At 41.4% G+C, this 15,505-nt stretch overlaps 1 protein-coding gene and 1 long non-coding RNA gene across 2 annotated transcripts; both read right to left on the bottom strand.

Moving 5' to 3' along the window:
• Positions 1 to 236: 236 nt before the first annotated feature.
• On the bottom strand, positions 237 to 7,954 carry RPL5 (ribosomal protein L5). Its single transcript, XM_072419880.1, has 8 exons — positions 7,825 to 7,954; positions 6,455 to 6,524; positions 6,255 to 6,370; positions 4,887 to 5,021; positions 3,867 to 4,069; positions 1,375 to 1,552; positions 879 to 967; positions 237 to 394 (listed from the first exon to the last, which is right to left on the bottom strand). The coding sequence occupies exons 1-8, from the start codon at positions 7,825 to 7,827 to the stop codon at positions 295 to 297; spliced, it is 894 nt and encodes a 297-aa protein (XP_072275981.1). The 5' UTR covers positions 7,828 to 7,954; the 3' UTR covers positions 237 to 294.
• Positions 7,955 to 11,476: 3,522 nt separating this feature from the next.
• Positions 11,477 to 12,701, bottom strand: LOC140336214 (uncharacterized). The gene is made up of 2 exons (XR_011921839.1): positions 12,205 to 12,701; positions 11,477 to 11,878 (listed from the first exon to the last, which is right to left on the bottom strand). It is a non-coding gene; the product is annotated as an uncharacterized lncRNA (long non-coding RNA).
• Positions 12,702 to 15,505: the final 2,804 nt, after the last annotated feature.

Here is a 15,505-nt window from a genome sequence, read left to right on the forward strand (position 1 = left end):
AAACAAAAAAGCCAACAGGCTTTTACAGTAATCTAATAAAGCTTCAGCAAATGTGGCCAACCACAAAAGATTTGTATTTTACCCTAGAAGGATAAACTTGTCCCTAGAACTACAGATGTAAAGCCTCCAATCACTTGTGATTTAGAATGCGACACCAACTAGTCAGCAGTGCAGAGCTGAAAGCATACACAATACATCAGTAAGTGGAAAAGCTTGTAAAGATATCAGACACTGTATTTAGCATCAATAGATTTATTTTAGGAGATTCTTGTAGAAAATTACAGGAAGCCCAGTTTAGCTGTCGGCAATCTTCTCTTGAGCTCTGAGAAAGCTTGCTTTTTTCTGAGCAACACGGTCTCTCTTCTGTGCCAGGGACAGTTTGGCACGATTCCACCTAAAATAAAGCAGCAAAATTATAAACCATTCATTTTAAATCATCACTGATTTATCAGATCATAATTGCCAGCAATGTGTTAATGATTAAGAGCCTGAGCTAAATAGGGACCCATTTACAGAAGGGAAAAGTCAATTGTTTGCAATATGCCTATTTCGATCTTCCATAGGCATATTGCACACTCCAGGACAGTTCAATAACAGTTGTCTTACCAGCCAAGATAGATGGCTCATTCACATATAGACCTTCATCCGGCAATAACAAGCAGTACCTTCAACAGTAACCAGGAAATTCCTACAACAGGTTGTTTAGGTAGGATATACTAAGTCGCCTAGAACACAAATGAAGCAAAATCCTTCACTTGATCAGACTGGTGGACTGGGCAAATGGGAATATATACCACCATTCCCTAATGGTAATTTGAAGAGAACTTTAGGTTCTAGGGGGCCTAGACGTTTTTAGAGTGTATTTTACACCAACATACCTCTTCTTTTTGACTTCTCTCTTGGGCTTCTTTTCGTGGACTGGGTTCTCTCTGATGGAAGTGTGAGCCTTTTTGTATATGTCTTCCACCTAGTAAGGAAAGAAAAAAAAATAATGTTATGTCTCAATTGGGTGAAGTTAAACACAGTGCAGTCAGTTCAGGGGATACCTGGAGAGTGCTGTGTAAGTTTACCAAGCCATTTGTTTAAGACAACACCTGCATGGAGTGTAACAATCCCTCCTTTGCGTTACATATTAGGGTTTTGAGATGCAGGTTTATTCTAGCTGTTGTCACACTGAAAAAGGCAGATACCACACCACCTAATTTATTCAGATTACAGTATCAAGCTCCTAAACATATTAGGTTACAATGAGACTGCCCACTAGCAGATTAAACTTCTCCATTCCAATGCAGATTGTGTCCAGCCTGGAAGAGCTTCCCTTCCTGCACATAACAGACCTCCAGGGAGTCCAAGCATTTGAATGGTGTTACGTACCTGGTCAGGTGTGATGCCATTCTTTATATACTGGGAGAACTGTTTCTTGTATGCCTCCTCATCTTCCTCCATCAGAAGACGCATGTAGTCCGCCACATTCTGGGCCAGGATGTGTTTACGGTGGACTTCTGCGTTGAACTCTTTGCTCTCTGAGTCGTAGCCAGGGAAGCGTTTGGTGCTGGGAGGAAAAAAAAATGAATATTTACCATTTTATATTCCCAAAAACTGTAAAAAATTTTTACTTTATATCCTTTTCAACTTCTAACATTTCCCCCACACACTACCATAGACAACTGGGCAGAACTTGTGCCCTGCAGAGGAAAGGAAGGAACCCAAGATAGGTGGAATGTTCTACTGGCTGCAAAAGACCCGGGGCTTTTCAATCTGTCCCAATTTTTAGTTTGGAATCAAGAAAACAGAAATAAGCCAACTTTTGTCAATGGAGAACTCTGAATTTTAGACAAATGGCATACTATTTAGAGACAAAAGCATGCAGCAGAATTACATCACCCTTTCGTAAACCTCAAGAACCTGAAAACCCCTTTCAATAAAAAAAAAAAAAAAAAAAAAAAAAAAAAAAAAAAAAAAAAAAAAAAAAAAAAAACACCAAGACCCTTACAGAAGACAATACAGGTCTGCTCAGACCCACATCTATTGGCATGAGATGTTTAATTGATGTTTCACTCATGGAGTATCTGTGTTGCTATGGATGGTAAGGACAGTATCTGGACATAAATCTAGGCAGCCTTCATTGTAAAGGCTGAAAACATTGAACTGCAGAAATCTCAACCACACAAATGCATGGCTCAGGTTGACTGTGGGTGAGATGTGATAGACAACAGAAAGGTTTTTCTGCACAGTACAGAAGGGTGGCTGGGCACAACTAACAGTAGCAGTCTGAAAGACAGCCTAAACCCTTCCCCCTTCCTAAAGGCAAACTTAATTTACACAAAAATGCCTTGTGTATCAACACATAACTAGAATAGGAAGGAGTTGGACCCTACAGATGACAATTTTACCACTACATTTAAATCTAAAACTTGAAAAAAAATTATGTGCACTACAGGTAGGTAAACTGAGACTCCAAAAAGGTCACTCTAAACCCTTGTTAGGCCAAAAATCAGGCTGTTAGAGACCTAAAACTGGCCTCCTCCCAAGTCACCAAATGAAGGTGAAAAATAAGCACTGAAAGTAAAAGTTTGTACAGTAATGCAGTTTAAATCTTTTTGAATGCAGAAAAGAAAAAAAGCAAACGCTTACGACAGTCTACTACAAAAGGGTCTCCTGAGATTTCACTTTATATGCATTCTATTGTGTTCTGAAAAGTTGGCAATGTCTTCCTTGTCCAGTGCTGCAGGTAGAAGACAGAATAACTTTGGGTTTCTCCTATAAAGGTGCATTTGTCACATTAGAAAGAGGACTGAGCCATCCTCAGACAAAGGTCTGCCATTAGTAAAGCTCTCTACACGGAACACGGCTACAAGTCAGTAAGGCAATTTCTCAGTAGAATGTATGGGTGGTGCATACAAGATGTACACCAGGCATTATGGGCAGGATTCTGGCAAAATTGCAAAGCTTTGACAATGCGCTCAAACTTCAAAATCAAAAGGAATATAACACTAGTGTCTTTTTTAAGAGGTTTTAAAGCCACCACTTCAGAAACCCAAACACCACAATGTTTTAAGCTTAGTAAAAACTTAAAAGACAAAAACTGTTGCTACTGTTGTCCCTGCTGGTCAGTTGTCAGTGTGCTTATGCCAGCCCTGAAATAATTGCTGTCCTAGCCGATAACATACAGAACCATGAGAACTACAGATCCAACAAAAGCCAAGATAACACCTTCCTATTATAAGATAGGGGAAATAGATTCCCCAACTAAACAAACACCAAAGGAAGGAGCACTTTTAAAGAACTTTGAACTGTAGAACTGTCCTGTTGATATCAGGATACAGTCAAATACCAATGCAGCACAGGGCTAAAGCTGGGAGGATGAAAAGGCATATTTATTACTTGTCTCAGTTCCTTCAAAGAAAAGACCTAAAGAAAAGACCTAATTGTTTACTACAAACAGACATAAGGGCTGAGGTTCCATTTGGCAACAGTTAATTCAAGAGTGGCTCCCAAACTGCTAGCCATTTCTCGCACCACAGATCTTGTCTTACTTCCCAGCCACAGGAGATTGACTCATTTATTCACTCTGTGTTGAGGAAAGCATGAATTATAGTAAAAGGAGCCTTACTAATCATTCCAAGCGTCACTACAACAACCTTTAGTCGTGGTTTAGGACACAGTAAAGCAATGAAATATAAAATGCATCACGTAGCAGTTTGGTGTGTTGGGAATGCCCAACCAAATTAAATGGATGAACCAAAGCCACACACACTAAATACTGCAATTATTACCTGATGAGAGATCTAACTGCAAAAACGTAAATTTTGAACTCCCACTTTGCATAAAATAATCAAGGAATCTCGCCTCCCCATCAATCTCACCTGTGGGGAATGGACAGGCCTCCATCTACGGCTCCCTTGAGTGCGCCGAAGACTTTGTTTCCAGTGGTGGTCCTGGTGAGACCGGCATCCAGGTAGCAGGTGAAGGCACCAGGTTGTCCATCAATGCTCTCCACATTGTACTCATCTCCAGTCACTTCCACTTGGCCTTCGTAGATTTTGTCAAGGCCAAACTTGTTCAGCAGCTAATTATAAAAAAATAAAATAAATAAAAGTTCAAACTGACAAGGACAAAAGTGCTACCTAAAGGCATCTTAACACCAGGATCATAATGGTATAACTGTATTTTTGTGCAACATCCCCCCTCCCCCTTGTATAATTGGCAAAAGGGGTTTTGAGAGTTAAATTGGTAAGCCAAGATATCAGAATCAATAAAAGTTATGAAGTTGTGGGTGCAATGCTTGACTGTTGTTGGGCCAGTAATAACTTAGGATGCATGGAAGGGCTCCACACATCTAAAACTATATTACTGGGCCAATACCACTGCCCAACATTCAATAGCAAGGGAGCCATTTCATAGAGAATGGCTTGCAGTAGTCTTCTTGCTATCATGGGATGTTGTGCTTACAAAAGTTTGTAGAATATCTAAACCTTTTCTGTTAAAACACTTTTACAAGCAAGTTCTTAAGAGCGTAAACTAATAAAGCTAAGATCACTTTCACACAGCATATTAAGAACTCATTTAAAATCTGAAAGCAAGAATTTCTAGCGCCACCATGACTACGTGTCTTATCTGTGCCAACAAGTAGGGGCACTCTATGATCAGATGTAGTGGGCAGTGCACATAATGGGAAGGGTACATATTTTCTATCTGAAAACAGAAACCCACTTTAAAGATTTTATCTAATTTAATCTTCACACTAAAAACCTGTTCATGTCACACTTGGCACAGAAAGAAAACATTCTTGTAATAAGTTACTATCAAGCGCTAGCATAATATCAGGACTGAACCTTATTCTACCACACACCAATATTATCACCAAGTTGTACTCGGACACATACCCTGCGGGCCAGCAGCAGACCTGTGCAATAGGCTGCAGCGTAGTTTGTCAGCCCAACCTTGACACCGAATTTGGGAAGTTCATGGCTATATGCAGCACAGACAATCATGTCGCCTTCAATCCTGGCATAGGCAATCTGCAGGATTTAACACATCAGTAAAAAATCAGCAGAGACAAGAATACAATACAAATAAATGCATTCATGAGATTACCAGGACAGGATTGCAAAATTTCAGATTACACTTTACTGGTATGATGCAACCAAAACCTGAAGAAAAAAAAAAACTCTAGGAATATGCCAAGAACGCTTTTATTAGTTATTGATGGTTTATACTAGCTCTATGCTAGCTGTGATTAGATTTGATTTAGGCACCCATAGGGAGGACTATTTGTGGTTCTGCTATGAACAGTGCAGCCAGATGAACACTAAATATTCTTTCAGGAGGGGAAGTAAAAGGTCACTGAGCTCCCCGTCTATTCGGCGGGATAGGAGAGATGACAATGATCTTATTCTAGCAGTGGGGAATGGGAAATAACCTCACAGGATCTCAAACTACACAGAGTCCAATAGGATGGGAAGTGTTAAAGGTTCACATTTTTGCCATCTGTCATTCTGGTGTCACAGGAACTCCAAAGGTTTCTTAATGGAGTCATTATTACACAGTTTTTACATAGGGCCGATTTATTAAACAGAGCCGTATGAAGTCTATAGTCAGATCACTAGCTGTCCCTCAAAGGAGCTCACAATCTAATGTCCCTACCATAGTCATACGTCTAAGGTCGATTTTTTGGGGAAAAGCCATTTAAACTAACTGCATGTTTTTGGAATGTGGGAGGAAACTGGAGTACCGAAAGGAAACCCACACAGACACGGTGAGAACCTGCAAACTCCATGCAGATATTGTCCTGGCCGAGATTCCAACCTGGGACCCAGCACTGCAAAAGCCAGAGTGATAAACACAGAGGCACCGTGCTGCCCGCCTGGACTACAATTTGTTACACACATTTAAATTAAACACTGCCAAGTATGCAGCAACCAGATCCCTGCTCCACAGGGAATTCTTGTATTTTAGGGTAGGATGCCACCCCTTGGGTATATTCGGGGCTTTAGAAGTATTGTGTGCAGATCATATTCATATTTACCATACTACAAGGCAGATATTAGTGCCTGGCACCACCATCAGAGAGAAGTGCCAAGGAACAATCTCACCCCCACCCCCCACTATATTTTCCCACATGGTGCGGTGTACACTGCAGAGGTATCAAAAGTTTCCAACACTCCCATAGTGATCCTCCCTAAACTTTCCCTGCAACTGCCATCTTGGATTTACCATCTTGTAAGGCCAGGCTGGCACCATGTGCTACTTACCTGGCAGATGATGTCTCTGTTGGTGATACGGACAATCATCCTGTACTTGGGGGTGTTGTACTTGTTCTTGTCCTGGACAACCAGTCTCTTGCGGGCATAGTAGTCAGTTTTGCCCTCTGGAGAGGAAAAAAAAAAAAATCATTAGTCTGACAAATCTAATAAGGACCCCACCAAAGAGCAATAGGGAGACATCTACTTACCTCTCCTTCTGCGGAACTTAACCTGGTACCTCTTAAAGTAAGCCTTATTCTTCACAACTTTAACAAACCCCTGGAAAAAACAGAAATAACCTTTGTTAGGAAGCATGAGCAGGTTACAACCTCCATCTGATCTATATTACTGAGGCCCTGCACAATCATCTCCCTTTTGCCATCTGGGTCTTGTTCCCACTACACCACAAGTGCTGTTCATTGCACAATGGTATACACAGAGCAGTGCTCAACCAGGAAATGTTTTTAAGCCAGGTGGGAAGAAGCTGTAGGTGGGTGGCAGCCCGTGAATTGTGACCCAAATATTCAGTAACCACCCAAAAACAGCCGGGTGGTTCCTGGCAAGTACCAGGTGGTGGGTCCAGCTAAAAGAGCCTGGGGAGAACGCTGCAGAGACATCAGACTGGAGAGCTCTGTATGACACTCCTGTATATTTTGCTGAACTGCCCCAATCAGCACAGCATCACAACACAGCCACGCACATCCTGCGGTACAACACATGGCAATGCTTTCCTTATACAGGGAACAAAGCCTAAGTCTATGCAGAGAATTGAGCTTTCACTGATAGAATACAGAGATCTCCCAGAATGGGCACCAATGGGATCTGCCATTCCTTTACAGAGATCTCACTTCTTGCAAGAAGACAGGAAGTGAAGGAAAAACTGCAAACAGCCAACATTGGGAGGTGAGGATTGCCAGCTCACTACAAAGATAAGGGGAATTTAGGTGAATTACAAACGTAACATGCTGGGGATCAGAAGCATGGGGGGTTCAGGCAAGGCATGGGGACCAATAAGTGCAGCAACACCTATGCAGCATGCACACAATAAAACGACAAATAAAACAAAACCTATTAAGCATTATAGGACCCGGGCCTAGCTGCAATGTGTCCACCAATATGGCTACCCCCACCCTCCCAGTCTTATAAGTCCCAGCACTGAATTCCATTCACACAGCAGGTAATTTACACAATAATAAATATAAATCATCACGTGACACATTCTAAGTCTGATCAGCCTATAGAGACGCCCAAGTGGCACAAGGCAGCCATTAGCAGTAATGAGAAGAGATGACAATAATTGTGCACAATTCACAAAACTTTATAAAACCTCCCTGCACACACATACATACATAGCACAGGGGCAGCACACACACGTGACCAGGCAGTGCTGAGGGGTATCCTAGCAGCCGGCCGGCCCAGCACGGAGGCTGCCATTAGGCCACGCTGGAAGCCGATCTGACTCTCTAACAATCTAATGCCATCCAAACCGCTCCGTCCGTCACAGCGAACCCTAACCGCTCAGCATGCTTAGGGGGACTCATAGCTATTTATTACGAGTGATATCGATCAATTTACTGACCATTTTGAAGGATTTTGTCCCGTCGAGGCTAGGACCTGAGAGTCACAGCGCTCACGTAAGGGCGCTGGAGAACTGGGAAAAGGCCGTACGCACTGCGCATGCTCGGTATGTAGGCTGCCGCGCAGCCGATTGGGACTTTTTCTAAAGCAAGAGGAGCTTCGTGAATCGAATGACAGGTCTGGGAATCCGAGAGTGCTGCCACCAACTGGTTGACTACGTCATACCCCCTCAAATTTATTGTTATACATTATACATGATTGTATGAAAGAACATTTTAAATATGATTTATACTTAGTAAACTGACTGTCTGGGGTAAAAGGGTTCAAAAAACGAGTCATTTAATGTATGGCACTTAACAAAACTTGTACTCCACTCATAATTTTGTTAGAGAATGATTATTAGTACACAGTATTTTATATAGTGCTGATATATTATTAATATAAATATTAAATATCTTAGGACTCTATTTTTAAAACAGGGAATCTGACATTCCCTCAAACATTCCCCTGTGGGAATCTTCCGAGTCCCATGTGTTTCAATGGCAGTAATTGATTCCCGGCAGGGAATGTTTGAGGGAATGTCATATTTCCTGTTTTTTAAATGGAGCCCCTATATTGTAAGCTCTTTTGGATAAGGTCCTCTGCCTGTGTCATTGTTTGTATCTGTCTGTCATTTGGAACCCTTATTCAATGCACAGGGCTGTGAAAAAATTTGTCTCTCTATAAATACTGTTTATTATTAATAATCACACCTAACCCAGCTGGGTTTGGGAAGAGTAAGTAAATATTAGAACGTCTGTCAGGTTGTATTGCTTTTATACAAGTAGGTAGGTGCTGAGCAAATTGTGTAAAGTTATATTTATTGCAAGTCCCTTTCAGGTAAGCCCAAAGATGGATTAGGACAAATTGGGACCCTAGGTAACACAGCTGCATTTTTGAGATTGAGGAGTTTAACAGGCACATAAGAACAGAGGGAGACATAGGAAGGTGCAAAGTATGCCACTGCATGAGGGCCCTGGATCCTCCTTAGCCAACAGGGGCCTCTACAGGGTTCTCCAAATCTGTTTAGCAGGGGGGACCCCATGTCAGTTCTGCACAGGGACCCACTGTTGACTAAGCCCCCACTTCATGAGACATCTCCTTATTGCTTTGTCTGTACCTGTATGGTCCCATAAGACACCAACTGCATTCAGTTGATTTTGTCTTGTTAAGTGTTGGTCCCAGGATTCCCTGGGACTCCACTCCCTATATATACGGGCCATGGCCTAGGGATTCCCCTGCCATGCCTCTCTCCTCTTCACAAACGGATTGTCGCTCCAGACACAGGACATCTCTGATACCCTCCACACAGGTAACCACTTACATAACTCTCATATTTTAATTCAATCTGCTATCAATAAATACTCATTATTTTTATTTATTTACCCACTACCAGGCAATTACTGGTAACATAGAGATTACTCTTCTCTTACCCTCTGTGAATGCGAGCCTACTCCCTTTCCATGGACAATGTAAGTTCCTATACTCTACATTCATAGTTTATTTATCTACCTACTCCTTATCCATATGCCCTCAGATGCTTCACAATCATTACTTGTTACTTTTTGCTTATTACCTATTCTTATGATGTTCCATTTTATTATATATTATTATTATACCTTTGTTTATACATATTTTCCTGCATACAATGATATTTATTTACATATCTACATAATATGACTTACCAACCCCCCCCTTATTTCCTTCAATTAGAACCTTAATAAGGTCTGAGTTATGTGTCAGTACACATATGACTACATATGAATAGATGCACACTAAAATCAGTAAAATGTAATAAATATATCAGGCGATGGCCTCCCTATGCAGTCAGTTGAGATTCCTCATGAGCAATGGGGCCATAATGACAGTTTACAGTAATTATAAAGGAGGCTGTATAGAGATTGTACAATCTGTGCATCTGGAGTCATCAACAAATCACAACTTGATAGAGTAACTTACATTTACTGACATCTATGTAGTGAAATGGCCTGCATAGACAGACCATACCATTTATATACAATGCTCATAAATGCTCAAATAAATGAATACCCTTTAGTACCTCAGCTTTTGTATGTACAGGAGCTGAGGGGTATGTTTTTTGTATGTTTTTTTCTATTCAAGCTGTGCCTACTTCTTAAAAAAACAAACTGATAGACTTTGTACACTGTTTTGATGCACCTGAAAGAGGCAGATGTAAACTGAAATTTCAGTTATTGATCAGTTACTGATATTTCAATGTTTTTATTAAAATTTTTTTTTTTTTTTTGTTTTTGTTTTTTTACAAACACAGATAACACAATATTAACAAAATTTGAACAGGCAGCAGAAACCCTTTACATAGACTCAGATAAGACATACATCATGTATTGCTAGCAATGTCCAAACAATATTATTTAGTACATCCAGGTATACAATGACCCTGATTCATCAATGAAATGCAAGTACGCTGGACGCGTGCACATTTGCGCTTCCAGCGAGCCGGTTTCCCGCGGTCCGGAGCCGAGTGCACTCGTACACGCCCCTTCACTGCCAGCCGGATTCCTGCCTTGATAATAATGAGCAATAGGGGTTGCGAATCTGCCAATTAAGGCGATTAGTTTTCAGCTGTGTGATTAAGGAGAATCTGTTAAGCTGTCAATGGTGAGATCATAGCAGTTAGCGCACATCTGCTCTCTGTTCTGTGTGTATCTGCAGTCCATTACAGGTCAATTAGAATCTTTAATGCGTCATCTTTTGGGTAAGTGTTACTTTTTTAGGTTACATTGTACTTTTTCATAGAATAATTAATTTATTGTTACATTTGTTGCACTGTTTTTATACTTTTTGGTTTGCTTTGCAACACTGCAAACTAATTGAGATCAAGCTGTATATATACTACTTAGCACTTTATAATATGTCATCTCAAATAGTATGAATTGTAAAAAATTGTCACCAAGAATTTGTGATCTAATTAAAATGTCATTGTAGTTTGTCTTGATAGAAATCAAATAATTGAAAAAAGGATTATTGTCATCATTATTCATCTTTTGCTGCAATGTTTTTGTGCCCGGTTTGTAATGACCGTTTCTGTTGTTTAGCAAGTCTTCGGCAATGTTTTGTCATTTTTTTAAAACTAATATTCAGGACAAATGTCTGCATGTTTTCCACTCCAAACTACTACTTGAACCCCCTGTTTGCCTTTGTCCCATTTTCAAAGTCACATATTGGTTTTTGAATGTATTATGTACATATGTATTTCTCTGACATTTGCACTCAATTGCATATTGATTTGCTGCCACACAACTCCTCTGTTCATTTGTGGTAGTGTTATCGCTTTGTTGTCATTGTGCTGTGCTGCCTGATCTTAGCACTATTGTATACAAACACACTTCCACTTTCTGTCCAAACTGGTTGTGAATTAGTTGTCTAGCTGAGTTGCATACTCATTCTAACACACCTGATGGTGATGGAAGGAGGTCCAGGTTGCCAAGCACAACATCAAAGCACATTGATTGCCAAGCTCACAAGCAGGGTAAAGCACTCTTACATACCAGATAGTGTGCTTTATTTATGTGTTTACATGATTCTAATCGTATTAGTCATTTTGTATAGAAAAATGCCAAGGACAATTTAACTTGGTGCCAAACATATTTTATTGCTGTGCTCAAACCAAAGACCAGAATGTCAAAAGGCGTTTATGCCTGTCCCGCAAGGTCATCCATGACCTGTACATCTTGCCGGAAGGGAAAAAAGCAACCAAAGATAAGCTAGGCTATGCCAAGAATGATGAGGCTCCTGGACTCTCTATATATTTTAGGAAGGGTGTCCTTTCAAACCACGTCGCCCTTTATTTGTGCACTGAGCCAGTATACAGTTTCCTGGAAGTTTATGAAGGTTTCAATGCCATTTTAGACCTTGGCCCACTATATAGTCACTTCCTCACATCAGCTTGGGAGTGGAGGAACATGTCTGATGTGACATTAGTAGTAGTCTGATGTGACATTCCAGAGGCAGCACAGCAGAGGGATGTTATCTCCCTGTAAAGAAATAGAATACATTATTAGGATGTGTTAATGATGCTTTAGTGGTAACTACATGCTGCTGGATTGTATTTTTCATGCTTTTCTGGCTGCATAAGCAATGCTTGCTGAAATCTGCACTAAATTGCACTCTGCCCTAATTTGGTAATGTGTTTTTGTAAAGTCACATAAAAGTCCAGCTCTTACACAAATATGTCTGCTATTTCATTTCCCAAACGATTAAAGTGTGCTTTCTATGTCTTCCACTCTTGGTTGGTTTGTAACCCAAACATGATGTGCTGAAATATGTAATACATGCATTGTAAACAAATGTAAATACTTACGCGTAAAGACATTAGCGATCAGTTCAGCTCTGACTCGACGTCCCTCTGCTGTGCTTTGGGAGCCAGAGGCAGGATGTTGATGCACCTCTGGCTCGAGTTCCTCTGGAATGTCTCAGGTATCCCCATGGTGCAGGCACAGGTTGTGCAGGATGCAGCATGCCATGATGACTCGGGCAGCTTTCCACAGTGCATACAGGAGCTCACCACCGGGCCGCGCCAAGCACAGAAACCGTGCTATTAGCAGCCCGATGGTTTGCTCCACAATCCCCCGGCTTTTTTTTACAGAGCCTTGTTGTAATTATGCTCTGCTTCAGACCGGGGGTGACGCACAGGTGTCATAAGCCATGGAAGCTGCCCGTATCCTTTGTTAGCTGCAAAAAGACAAACATAATACATGTTACTTCTTGGTATAGTAAGTGTTCTGTGAATGCAGTATAACACTAGATTTTTTTTTACAAAGGTCGCTAAGGGTTGTGCTCTTCAGTCACTTTATTGCTTTTTGGTTGTTAGTAGTCATTGTTACTGTTGACTACCACACTGAAGTACCGTGGGCTGTGAAAATAGTAATTAGACTAGGGCTTCCGGGAATATCTGAAAGTTAGTTCTTCCCCCCCATGCTCCCAATATTGTACAATATTTATAAAGTATTTGCTAAATTAGATGTTAGCCCAAAATATGACATATTTACAATATAGGTCATGGCCTGGCATTCTGACAATGCAAAGGGACATAGCAACATAATAGGTGTCTTTAGGATTTGACTACTGTTAGTTATACATTACCTATTAACCAGCCCTCAGGCATTTCTCCAGAGATGAATTTCCGGGCTGTCTGACGCAGGTTATAGGCATCATGGCATGATCCTGGGAAACCTGTGCGTGCACTCATGATTTTCCTGTTGGCATCACAGACTATTTGTACATTCAGTGAATGATATCGCTTCCGGTTGCGAAATGAGATTTCCTGCAATTTAGGGGCCTGAATGGCCACATGAATGCAGTTAAAAGCGCCCCCAAAACATTTGGAAATCCCGCTCGCCTGAAGAAATCCACCTTGACCTTCCTCCACTCCTGAGCTGTTTGAGGAAAATGAATAAATAGTGGGATAAGGTCCACAATGGCATTGATGACCTTCGTAAAAACCCTGGAAACTGTAGGCTGGCTTAGTCCACAAATTAAGGCTGAGGAGGTTTGAAAGGAACCCCTTCCTAAAATATACAGAGTGGCCAAGAGCCTGGTCATTCCTGGCACTGCCTGGTTTCTCTTAGTTTTTGGAGCAATTTTCTCTTCCAGCATGCTGTACAGGTGATGGATGACCTGGCGAGACAGGTGGAAACGCCTTTTGACATCCTGGTCATGCAAACTTTCCAGGCGGCTACGCTCTAAGATGCGTGGTGCCCGGACTGTTTGGGAAGTATGAGCTTAGTCTTCTGGTTGCTGCTGCTGTTGTTGCTGCTGCTCTTCTTCCAGCATCAGATATGTGGTGTTTAATGCAACAACAGCAGTAGTGAAGAGCAAGTCGAGGTCCAAATTTGGATCCATGACAACAGCAAACAAAATCCTTGAACATGTGCACATTTAAATAAATGTGCGTTTGTGCCCCTATAAATTTGCAGTTTCTTAGTCATTCTGGTCATGCAAACCAAAACTTGCTGAAAAAAACGGAAAAAGAACAAAGGAACAAGTAAGAATACACCATTGACTTTATTCCTCCAAAAAATTTTTTGGGTATGTTGTCCCATAACTTTTATTTTTTGACTTGGCCAGTACCACTGCTGCTGCAGGCGGCCCCAACCCCAGGGTCTTCAGTCCATAGACCAACAGGCAGCTCCCTCAGGCCAGCTAGGTTGCTCTGTGAAGCAGGCCAAGTAACGTCTAGGCCCCTGGTCCCTCAACCTGGCACCTCAGCCAGTTTGAGCCGGACCAGGGATTCTACTTCCATGGCAACCAGCTTCACTCCTGAGCAAAATGCAGCCCTCATGGAGTCCTATGTACAACATTTTCCTAGACTCCGTGGGGACTTGCACTCCCAGGCTTCCCATGCTGTAAGGCAGGGACTCTGGGAGGAAATTGCCAGGAGTGTTAATGCAGTGGGCAGTACACAACGGACCATTGAAGATGTCACTCACACGTTTTTGACACTGGGTAGACACGTCAAAAGGCTCCTGGGCACCGCTGTTGGCGATGCCTGTCGCATAGGGGGACAATGCTTCATATTTGGTGGGAATGCTCAAAGATACATCGCTTCTGGGATCTGATTATTCAGATATTCAATGACTGCTCCGGCTCTACAGTACCCAATACTCCTAACGTGGCTCTTTTATCTATGATCCCGGGCTCGCTTAAAAGTATTAAAAGAGGTGCCCTACGGCACTTTCTTACCGCAGCTAGAGCTCTTATCCCGAGATTGTGGAGGCTTCTATAGCCGACTGGGTATCCGTACTTGAAAAAATCCACCATATGGAAATGCTAGTGGCAGAAGATGATGATAGAATGGAACAATTTAACATAGCTTGGTCCATGTGGGATTGGTTTAAAGAATCTCCCCGACTCCAAATGTACGTATCTTAATGATCTCGTATATTTGTTAGGGCGCTATCTTTGGGTTTTCCCATACTTTCTCCAACTTTGTGTGGTGTACATTCTCTTTTCCCCTTCCCTCCCCAATCCCCCTCCTTGGGCTGTATGGTCTTTTTTTGTTTTTTCTTTTATTGTTTTTTGTTAAAAGATGTTTACACATGTTTATAGCGATATAGGCGGCTTAAGATTGTGAGAATGTTATTTGTTCCATGCTTCTAGGTGTATCTCTGTTAATTTCTGTATATTTGTGTTGATTTGTTTTAGTCTGATTCATGATGGTTTTGACAGATTATTGCTATGTTTATCAGAGTACATGCCATATTTAAGATGTGTATTTTATGCTCATGTGAAGCCAATGCCGTTGCGGGTTAATAAAATTTTGGTGTTTATGTTTTAATGTTTGTTATGTATATATGTCTATTTCTTTGAAAACTCAATGAAGCTGATTGACACAAAAAGGCTCCTGGGCACATAGGCACGAAGGAGTGGGACCTATCCTGAACATCTTGTGCAGCGTCTCAAGGCGCACGAAAGATTGGCGTTGCCATTCATCGTGCCAGAAACGGTGGTAGGGGTGGACTACCGGGATGACTCCTATGCTTGGCAACCATGTAAGTTCAATCATTTTACATTACATTAGTCATTAGCATTGAGCACAAAATAGCATTGTGTTTTTACGTATTTATGCTTGGGGGTGAAATATGAGATCATTTTTGGAAAAT

Source organism: Pyxicephalus adspersus, chromosome 8, assembly GCF_032062135.1.
Source record: "Pyxicephalus adspersus chromosome 8, UCB_Pads_2.0, whole genome shotgun sequence".
Taxonomy (NCBI): Eukaryota; Metazoa; Chordata; class Amphibia; order Anura; family Pyxicephalidae; genus Pyxicephalus; species Pyxicephalus adspersus.